The sequence below is a fragment of the Gossypium raimondii genome, unplaced genomic scaffold (assembly GCF_025698545.1).
Source record: "Gossypium raimondii isolate GPD5lz unplaced genomic scaffold, ASM2569854v1 Contig00294, whole genome shotgun sequence".
Lineage (NCBI taxonomy): Eukaryota > Viridiplantae > Streptophyta > Magnoliopsida > Malvales > Malvaceae > Gossypium > Gossypium raimondii.
The window spans coordinates 5,263-16,599 of NW_026291394.1; the positions used below are offsets into that span (position 1 = coordinate 5,263).

Consider the following 11,337-nt stretch of genomic DNA (forward strand, 5'->3'; position numbering starts at 1 on the left):
TCCTATTTTCTTTTAACTGCGAACCTAGAAGGTTGCTCCACATAATTTCTTCCTACAAATAGCCATTCGGAAAAGGCTGATTTAACATCCGGTGATGAATTTTCCAATCCATCTGTAACACCCTTTTGTATCCGATTCTTAGGAACAAAGTTCTGAGCATTACCAAACAAAGCGAGCGATAAACATTCAATTCATACATCAATGTAATACATATTCTAAATTCATAAAAATACATTTGATAAGCCATAAAAGTAACATGTTTTAATCCCATTCTTGATGCGTTTTGGATGATTTATCATGTAAATTAGTGAATTTGATGCTCTTAATCCTTTAAATTCATGTTTCTATACTTAGGTGAGCATAGGGAGCGAAAGGAGTGAAAAACAAGCCAAAATCAAATAAAAGAGCTATTTTCAGTATCCACACGGCACAGGCATTTCCATATTTGGTTACAAGCTCGTGTGAGCACACGAGGCTGGGCACACGCCCATGTGCCGACTCATTTCGATTTGCACCTGTTTCCCAAAACCGCGAAAAATCCAATTTTTAAGGTTTCAAGCATTCTAAAGTCTATAAATATCAATTAGAAGAAGACCTAAGGGGACACACATAGAAGATTGAAGAAAAGACTCAAGAACGCCATCGGAATCATCTCGAAGCGGATCTCCTTCAAGATTGAAGATCTCCATTTAATTTCTTTAGAAGCTTATTTGGGTTTCTTTATGTCTTGTTGTTATCTTAACTTTGAGATGTTTCTATTTAGGACTATGAACTAAATTCCTAGATACATAGGGAAGATGAAACCTATGATGAATCTTATTATTTGATTTCGATTTACATGATAATTACTTGATTCTTGTTCTCAATTATGTATGCTTATTTCATGTTTTAATAATCTAAGGATATTAATTCATGTTTAATGTTCTTATTTCAATGGAGCAAAATTCACTTTAAGAGTAGATCTAGCATAATTGAGTGGAGTTGCATGCAATCCTAGAAATAGGGCGTCATAAATCTCTTTGGATTAGAGTCAAACGAAATAAGGGAATCCATTGATCGAGTTAATGTGACAATAGGGGTTTTAATTAGAAAGAGATTTCAATTAATCAATCTAGAGTTAGTAGTTCTTACTCTCAAAAGAGATCTTAACATAATTTAGAGATTTCTACGGATTAAGGCACAAGTGAATAAATCATTTAATTCAAATTCATAATAATAAGTGAAGTCTAGGTGGATTCTTTCCGGGTATTGTTTCTCTCATTGGTATCTTGGTGTTATTTTCCTATTTTATTCTCTGTTGCATTCTTAGTTAAATTAGTTTAGTAATTTTAGATTAAAAACAATTACTCCAACTTGTCGGCTAAATAATAGAGAATGATAATTACTAGTACTTTTAGTCCTCATGGATACGATATTCCCTACTCACCGTAGTTATACTATTGTTTGATAGGTGCGCTTGCCTTGTCATATGTATAGTTAGTTTAGAGACAATCAAGTTTTTGGCGCCATTGCCGGGGACTAAAATATTAGGAACTCTTGATTTTTATTAATTTAGCCATTTATTTTTGCTGCATTTTATTTTTGTTTTTTAGTTTAATTTTTGTTTTCTAATTTTTCTTTTATTTGCTTCTAGCATGTTTTTTTTTAGTTTAGGACTAGAAAAAACCCGTCGGGACCATTACTATTTGATAGTGAAATTGAAAGTACAGCTAATAGAAATCATAGAGAAGCAAGGCACAATCGACAGAGTATAGTAGACGAGCAAGAGGACGTTATCATTATTATTGAGGAGATGGGTGATAATCAGAATAATCAGCTAGCTCCTGCAGTTGCGGCAAATCCTGCAAATCCAAATCCAAATCCTACCCCTCGTACTATGTACCATTATGCCAAACCCACTCTAACTGGGGCTAAATCGAGTACTGTGAGACCCACTATTGCTACAAATAATTTAAAACTGAAGCCGAACACTATTCAGATGATACAATAATTTGTTCAGTTTGATGGTTTGCAAGACGATGATCCCAATACTCATATTTCTACAACGCCATCTTTTCCAAAGCTTGCCACGAGCCTATCTGAACTATGGGAATTAATCGAGTTGAATCGTGCTTAGAAATGGAAGACTTCTAGCCTTCGACTAGTACCACGCCAAATCAAATCTAACCCGGTCCGATTTTCACGAACATAATGCCCTAACTTTTCAAAACACAGTATCCAAAGAGAACCTCTTCAACGAAATGATCATACATTTTTCCTTCTATGACCAAGTTGCCTTCACTTCAAATGAGTTGACTTGATTTTGTAACGGACGAGGACGTCCGATATCAACGATCATTGTAGAACCTTCCGAAAATAAAGACGCCAGTTCTTTTACCTTTTAACAAAATGAGAGCTCCACGAGATACTTTAATGCCGCTCGACTCGATATTGATTACGCATCCTTTCAAGTCTAAAATACTCAAGGAGATGAGATTCTTTAAATAAATCGGTACATACTTGACATCCGAGAGTGTCCTAATCGTCCCATCATGTATCCTAATTTTAACAGTACCAATACCAATTACCTTAGTAGATGAATCGTTTCCCATGCTTTAACTCCACCTTCAACCGAACTATGTGGAGAACCATTCTCTATTGGGACACATGTGGAAAGAACATCCCGAATCTAGGATCCACTTGGACGTGAGCTTGGAGTTATCGCTCGTTGACACTAACAAGAAATCATCACCGCTTTCATCGGCCAAGTTAGCACCAGCTACATCTTCCTCGTTACTCTTAGCAGCTCTTTTATTTCACAGTTTATAACAATTTGCTTTGACGTGACCTAACTTTTTACAATAGCGATACCTTTTGTCTCGTTTCTTTGATGCTATCAAAATGAAAGCTTGCCTATCCGCCTTGCTATCCAAATGAAGCTCATTGTCGAGTTTGTCTCTACTCAACAAATGACCCTTCACATCTTGAACAGAGTTTGTTTCTACCATAAATTAGGGTGTCCTAAAAGACTTGTATGAACAGGGTCAATAGCATAGTAATAGCATAGCTTGATCTTCATCATCAATATGAACCTCAACATCATTTAAAAGAGTAATGAATTGGTGATGTGATCTCTAAGAAGCTCACCTTCGTTCATGCAAAGCGTAAATAGATGTTGTTTCAACACTAAATGGTTAGCTAGAGACTTAGTTGCATAAAGAGTTTCTAACCTTTTCCATAGCAGATGAGGTCTTCTCCATCAATACCTCCTGTAATACCGTATTCGCAAGGCACAATGGATTGCGAGACAAAGCCTTTTCATCAAGCTCTTCCATTACATTTTATTTAGAATCTCGTGCTTTTTTCCAACAACCTTTTTCAAACCAGTTAAACTAGAATTGCCATCATCCCAACTTGCCACATATTGAAATTTGTCTCACCATCGAACTTCTCAATTTCAAACCTTGTTACTGCCATATCTGAATGGGCTGATTTATGAAAATTAAACTAGCTCTGATACCACTTGTTAGAGATGGATCCGATTAAGTAAGGAACAAGTAAAAATAACAGAAGAAATTGAGAAATTGAACACACAAATTTAACGTGGAAAAACTCCTGCAAAGAGGATAAAAAACCACGGGCAAAGATAATTTTACTATAATGACAAAAGAAACGAAGAGCACAAAAAGATGGAGATAAAAACTAAACCTCGAAAACCTGAAAACAAAGAACCCTCAAAACGTAAACACAAGATTCTCTAAATGTGTTATGAGTTATAATATCTAATGGGTGTTTTTTCTAAGGTTGTAAAATAGTCTATTTATAGGCTAAATTCATATGTCAATTAATAATAAAATAATCTAAACTAATCAATTTTTGATTGAAACAAATAAATAGAATATAACTAGAAGATTATTTCTCAAATTTGAGTGAAATAGGAGTTATACTTAACCATTAATCATATATAAATGAAAATTTACATGTTTCGCTAGTAATAGGAAAGTTATATGGTCTAATTGTTTTTCCCACAATTTTCTTCTTTTCTTAGGGATAAATTTTAATAATCATTCCGAATGGTTTGGTGCACCTTTTAAGCTGTTAGATTAAGATCTAGTTTTGCAAGTTGAATGACAGTCTCCATCACCAAATTTGGAAGCTGAGAAACTTTGTGAATATTTGATCGGTCATGATTCCTTTTATGTCGTCCTTAGAGATAATTGAAAGCTTGACCATCATATGGTGAACGCGGTCATGCATACTTCAAATGATAACAAATTGTGAATAGTAAAATGAATTACTCAGAAGCCAATTTCATCCTACAGGATCTTGTTTAGCAATTATTTCGAAACCCTAAAGACATTTGATTTAATCATTCTACTTTGGTTAGCATAATGGAGCATCTGAACATGTGAATGAGGAGGATGAAGAGCAAGTAGGCATTGGATAAAAGTTCAAACAGTCTGTATTTGCCTCAAAAAATGCTCAGTAAAACACCCAACAGGAGGAAAATTGGCAAAATATACAATTACAGTACATGATCTTTTAATTTAGTGTGCGTGTGTATTATAATGTCACTTCTTTTATGAGGAGAAAAAATGAAAATGTTAGGTTCCGACTTCCAAGGGACACAATATCATATAAAAACGGATAGAATATGTAGCTGCACTGGTGCAAATATTTATTGTTTGCAGTTGTCTTATTTCAATTATACAATGACAACAGCTAACTTGTGCACGGGGAAATTGGATGATGTTAACTTAATTGGACAGCACTGAGCTGGAGAGCTGGTTGAGGGAAGACATTTTGCATAAACAACGCTGACAGAGTTTTCAGATCGATATCCAAATTGAGTGAAGAAACAATAAGAAATTGCTGATTAAATAAGTATTTAAGATTCCTTTTGTCTGTATGACCTGATGTATATATAAAATGGAGCTGATGCCTACTGCTGCTACTGCAAATAATAGGTAGAAACATTCAACCATTAGGCTGTTCCCCTGAAGAAGAAAGAAAAATGGCAGCCCAAACAATTCACCACGCTCGTTCTAACAGCTTCCCCTTGCCATCTAGACCAAATCCACTTGTTTCAGAGCTTGATGAACATTTGAACAGATTAAGGGACTCCGAAGCAACGTCAACCTCATCATCAATAAGCCATAAGCTAAATGGCCTTCAGGATTTGTATGATTGTGTGGATAAGTTGCTGCGGTTGCCATTTTCCCAACAAGAATTAGCTCAAGAAGAAAACAAGGGACCTGTTGATGAATTGTTGGATGGACCCCTTAGGCTCTTTGACCTGTGCAACACTGCTAAGGATATTTTGTTGCAAACAAAAGGAAGTATACAGGATATTCAATCAGTTATGCGAAGAAGACCATGCGGAGAAGTCAAGCTTGTGGGTGAGGTGAGGAAGTACTTCACCTCCAGAAAAGTGGTGCAGAAGACTATCCACAAGGCATTGAAGACTGTGAAGGGTGTGGAAACAAAATGCATCTTCTCATCTTCGAACGACCACGAGACCAAGGCAATGGTTAGCTTGCTAAGGGAGGCTGAAGCAGTCACTTCCTCCATGTTTGAGTACTTATTCACCCTCATCTCAGGGCCAATGGACGATCAAAGTGTGGCAGCTGGGCGTTAGTGTCCAAGCTATTGCACCACAAACGGATAGCGTGTGAACAAACCGGAAGAAGAGACATTAATGAATTTGAGAAGGTTGATGCTGCTTTAAGATCAGTAATGAGTCAGAAGATGAGCAAATCTGAGAATGTTGAGATGCCAAGACAGCTAAAAGAGTTGGAGCTTTGCGTTCAAGATCTTGAAGATGGACTTGAGTGCCTCTTCAGGTGTATGATCAAAGCTAGGGTGTCTCTTCTCAACGCACTCAATCATTAGAAAATTTTGTAAACACCAATCTTGTACAGACATGAGATATACATATATATACTGAATGAAATGCAGTTTTGATACTACAATATCATTTTCTAGCATTTATCTGCACCTTTTTTTCCCATTTGTCTGGATTAAACTCCATTCTGTTTTAAACACCAACTTAGCAAGAAACTCAAGACTGATTTTCTAACTTTCGATTTTTTAAGCCATAAATTCAAATGTTTGATGTTCCAATTGAGGAAGGTTGTTAAACCAGATTCGGACTGAGCTGACTCAATCTATCAATTAAAACATAAATAAAATAGAGAAATAAGTCTTCAAAATGAACTCTTCTTGACTATCCCTGAATCATCTTCTTCAATGTCAAGAATCCTACCGTCTCAATCCACAAACACATTATTAGAAACTAATAAAAAATTCAATTGACATTCACATGGTTGATTCAGATCATACACGAGCTGCATCATAAAAAATTATTAGTTAAGGGACAATCGAATCTTCAAGAAATGCTTTCTTGCTAAAAATTATAGTATACAAGTCAACCATGCGGATCTTGCCTCCCTTTTGCCAAACGTAAGGTGATAACCAGCAGACAAGTTGAAAGCAATGAGGCATTAATATAAGGGAAGAACGGAAAAGCAAATGGCCATTGCCTATATACTTTCTCAGCACCATCGTGTGTATTTGTATATTTTTATATTATTATCATGCTATTGAAGATAAGTTTTGATTGTATTTGCTAAAGGGTAATGAGTTGTTTTGACGGTGGAAAGGAGACAACACATGAACATTTTTGTAGATCCAAATCAAGTTCATGTTACTTGTAATTGATATTTAAAGAGGATGAGATTCCTCTTGTCCACCCTCAGCCTGTAATATATATATATTCAGCAGATGACAATGGGAAGACAGCAAATAGGTAGAGTGAGTTGAAACACACAATTGCAATTGCAAGGCCTTCTTTCTTCTCTAAAACAAAGAAAATGGCTGCCTCTCCTTTGAATGTCCAACCTTCTTTCCATGCTCGCTCAAACAGCTTGCCTTCAAGGCAACACCCCATCACTTCACAAATTGATGAAAATCTGAACCGATTGAGGGCATCTCAATCGGCCTCTATCTTCGTCATCCACAGGACATGAACTGACCTGTCTTCAAGATTTGTACGACTATGTGGATATGTTGCTTCAGTTTCCCCTCACTCAACAACCTCTAGCTCAAGACCAGCAAAGGAAATCGCTTGAACAAGTTTTGGATGCATCTCTCGTGCTCCTGGATGTATGCGGAACCGCTAAAGATGCCTTGTTGCAAATCAAGGAATCCACTCAAGAACTCCAATCAGTTTTGCGCCGAAGACGAGGAGAAGTTGAAGGGCTTGGTAATGAGGTTAGAAAATACTTAACCTCCAAGAAGGAAGTGAGAAAGGCAATAAGCAAGGCCTTCAAGAACTTGAAGCATATGGACAATAAACTTATGAGCAAAGACGGTGAGACCGGAGCCGTGATTAGCACCTTAAAACAAGTAGTAGCAGCCACCATGGGCGTGTTACAATCCTTGTTGTCCTTTATTTCAGGGCCAGAGGCATCGAGCCGGTGGTCACTAGTTTCAAAGTTAATGCACCAGAAAAGAGTAAGGTGCGAGGAAGAAGAAGAGAAAACAAATGAAATCGCGAATGCTGAAGCCGCATTGCGTTCCTTCATTAAATCTGGAAACGTGAAGCATGTTGAGAATGTGCAAAATGAGCTCCAAAACTCAGAGTTGTGCATCCAAGACCTTGAAGAAGGTCTTGAAAGCTTCTTCAGGCGTTTGATCAAAGCTAGAGTCACTGTTCTAAACATTGTCAACTGTTGAAATCTTGGCATTGTAAACTTGTACATAATTATAACTTACATGTATACAACTATTGTTAAAACAAAAAATTATACAGTCTTCGTTCCACCAACTTTCTCTCTTTTCATTAAATCTTGTCCACCAATATCTGAACTAGCAAATTGAACTTTTCTTTTTACGAGATTATAGATACTGGAATTCCAACTCCAAACCCAAATTCCAGATTTGATGCGATTCTGCTATGAATGCATGAGCTGTCAGGATTCCTGTTTTGATAAGTTTTAACAATTTGATTACTTTGACTATGACATGGTAGATACATGCATATCTCACACGCTTTAAGAAAATAAATCATAGTCTGTCGATCACAATAGTTTCTTCGGTTCTGTGAGGAGAAAAGGGAGCAAAGGATACGAAAGTGGATCTTGTCCTACCCCTTGCCATTTTTACTCCAATTATTTTGATTTTGATTTTAATCTGTATTTAATTTTGTGTTTAAAAGGTCCATTATTTAACGAAAACTGTCTCTCAGTTATGCTCACAGCTTTGTCATCCTGCATTGATCATTAAACTCCACCCATTTTTCTATAAGTTGCAAACTATGTACAGGTTGAGATTGCAGATCTTGCCCGCCTCCTGCACGACAAGAAATTAATAAACTCAACCATGTTAATTGCATGCACATGTTCAAGTCGATGTTGATGGAAATGATTAAACAATAATAGTTACATAAATTAGTCTCTTGTCTCCAAATAATAGACAAGTAGCCACTGTCAGTTGAAGCAAGCTTAAAGCCACTCGTGCATAGCCCCATTATATAGTATAGTTTTATTATATCAGGAATCTTATATACTAATTAAAAGAATCATGTTATGAGTTGTGGAGCATGTTAGGAGGGAGACATCGCTCAACCATGCTGACATAGTAGTTCAGATTGGTATCAAGTTCATGTTACCTCATGACTTCAATTTGGAAGGGTGAGATTCTTCATGTCTCCTCTTTCACACAATATATGCATATATATATTAGGTAGATGAAGGGAAGAAAAGGCAAATTGAATTCAGATCACAACTTCCAAGTTTTATTTCCAGAAGAAATAATGGCTACCACCGGTTACCACAATCGTTCCAATAGCTTTCCCTCTCGAGCCCACCCTCTTGCTTCCAAGGTTGATGAGCATTTGAGCAGATTGGCATCGTCTCAGTCGGCATCTACATCGTCGTCCTTAAACCAAAAACTCGGTAGACTTCACGATTTACATGATTGCACCGAGAAACGTCGCTACCCTTGACTCAACAAACCTTATCCCATGAGCAACAAGGGAATATGTCAAGAGTGTTGAATGGATCTCTTGGGCATTTAGATGTATTCACCACTGCCAAGGATGTCGTATTGCAAGTAAAGGAACGCATCTTGTAGAACTTCAATCTATCTTGTGCTGAAAGAGAGGTGCTACAAAGGCTTTGCTAATGAGGTTAGAAAATACTTGAGCTCTAAGAAGGCAGCTAAAAGGGCAATCTTGAAGACCTTGAAGAATTTGAAGCACGAGGAAAGCACCGCTTTGAACGAGACCTATGCCACAGTTAGCATCTTAAGGGAGGTTCAAGCGGTCACTCTTAGCATACTAGAGTCCTTGTTCTCCTTTACTTTTTGTTTGTACAAAACTCCAGTGAGAAAAATCTTGAACACACGAACGGAACTTGAATAGAATAAGAAGAAATAGGACAATGTTTCAAGGCGTGTATCAAGCCACTATCTTTAAGGTTATATTCACCCCACCAATTTTGATTGTGCAAATGAGTTCCAAGCAACTTAACCTTGAGGATACAATGGAACCAATGTCTATTTGCATTTTACAACGACAAGAAAAGTCCACTACGCACTAAGCAATGTATAACAAGAAACTCAATTTCTACAAAGGATTTACTGCAGTAATACTTTATAAAATAATCTAATAATATTAGAAAATGAAGGAAGGAAAGAAAAATATTAGAATTTGTTAGTGTATTTTACAAATGAAATCTCATTCCTATTTATAGGAATTTTCATGTCTCTTCAAAGAGACATCTTTCATCAATAGATGTCTTTCTAAATAATAATGTCTTTAAAAAACACATAATTATTCATTTAATATTATAACTATTCAAATAATGTTATTTAATTCTTCTTCTTAATTCTTGACAACATTCATCATTATTATCAATTTGTTTCAATGGAATCTCATTCTCATTTGAAGAATGAATCAATTGTTGTGGCTGTAATTGTCTTGATATAGAATTAAATCTATTTTCATAAAAAATAGCATCTCTTGATTCAATAACAGTATTAATTGAAATTGAATCATTTGGTTCAATTACCATGAACCTATATGCTTTTCTATTATGTGTATAATCTATAAATATGCGTTCAATTCCTCTTTCACCTAACTTTTTACGTTTAGGTGTTGGAATTTTAACAATAGCTCTACAACTCCAAACCTTCAAATAATTAAGGTTTGGTTTCCTTTTCTTCCATTGTTCATAGGGGGTTCTTTTGGGTTCTTTATTAGGAGCTCTATTCAATATATGACAAACTGTTAGAACAACTTCTACCCAAAAACCTTGTCCAAGACCTTCAGCACTTGGATTATAGTATTCTCCTCCTCTATCTGATCTTCAACACTTGATAAATGATTCACACTGAAGTTCAACTTTAGATTTATAAACTTTAAATTTATCAAGCGCTTCATCTTTTGAATGCAATAAGTATACATAACAATATCTATAACAATCGTCAATAAAAGTAACAAAATATTTATTTCCACCTAATGTAGGATTATTATGCATGCACATAAATCATTATGTATCAAATCAAGCAATTTTGTTTTCCTTTTAACTTTAAGGAAAGGGTTTCTTGTACTTTTGTCAACATACATGTATTGCATTTTTCAATATTATTATTAAAACAAGAATTAAATCTAACTTATACATGTCATTCAATTTTCTATAATTCAAATGACCTAATCTATAATGTCACAAACAAAAGATTCAACCATATAAGCGAAATAATATTTTATTCTTATTAAAAATATTGAGTTTGAACATACTCTCATACATATACCCTTCCCCCACAAAAATTCCTCGCTTGGACAAAATAAACTTATCTGTCTCAAAAACAAGTTTGAAACCAAACTTATTCAGCAGACTTCCAGACACTAAATTCTTCCTAACTTTTGGTACAGTAAGTGTCTTTTTGAATAATAATGTCTTTAAAAAAATACATAATTATTCATTTAATATTATAACTATTCAATATTATTTAAATAGTTATAACTTTTTTTTTTCAAAAAATCAAATAATATAATCTTTTGATTAATTACATCCATTCATTTATAGTTATTGGAACACTATAAATACTTGAAAATGTTTCAACACTTTTGAGGTCCAGAAAGAATCACATACGAGCCCCTAGTCGTTAGTCTCAAAGCTTTTGCACACAAAAAGAGTCAACAGCGAAGGAGAATAGCATATCAAAGAAATGGCAAATGCTGAAGCCTCACTGCTGTCCCTTGCAACAAGGAAAACTGACCTTATGCAAATTGAGAAAGTTCAGAATGAACTCAAATTATCATAGTCTTGCCTTCAAGACTTCACAGAAGGGCTT

General features: G+C 35.4%; 2 protein-coding genes across 2 annotated transcripts; both read left to right on the forward strand.

The window, feature by feature from the left end:
* The first annotated feature begins 4,993 nt into the window (after nucleotides 1–4,993).
* On the forward strand, nucleotides 4,994–5,871 carry LOC128038545 (uncharacterized). The gene is made up of 2 exons (XM_052627396.1): nucleotides 4,994–5,597; nucleotides 5,630–5,871. The coding sequence occupies exons 1-2, from the start codon at nucleotides 4,994–4,996 to the stop codon at nucleotides 5,869–5,871; spliced, it is 846 nt and encodes a 281-aa protein (XP_052483356.1).
* A 1,140-nt stretch (nucleotides 5,872–7,011) lies between these two features.
* LOC128038544 (uncharacterized) lies at nucleotides 7,012–7,807 on the forward strand. The gene has a single exon (XM_052627395.1). It carries the CDS (start codon nucleotides 7,045–7,047, stop codon nucleotides 7,714–7,716), a length of 672 nt encoding a protein of 223 aa, XP_052483355.1. The 5' UTR covers nucleotides 7,012–7,044; the 3' UTR covers nucleotides 7,717–7,807.
* The last annotated feature ends 3,530 nt before the right edge of the window (nucleotides 7,808–11,337 follow it).

What these genes read in the sequence shown, in the direction of transcription:
- LOC128038545 (XM_052627396.1), top strand. Translation starts at nt 4,994, where the DNA reads ATGGCAGCCCAAACAATTCACCACGCTCGTTCTAACAGCTTCCCCTTG. An exon ending in AGGGCCAATGGACGATCAAA is followed by an intron (nt 5,598 to 5,629) that starts GTGTGGCAGCTG and finishes TGTCCAAGCTAT; the next exon opens with TGCACCACAAACGGATAGCG.
- LOC128038544 (XM_052627395.1), top strand. Translation starts at nt 7,045, where the DNA reads ATGTTGCTTCAGTTTCCCCTCACTCAACAACCTCTAGCTCAAGACCAG.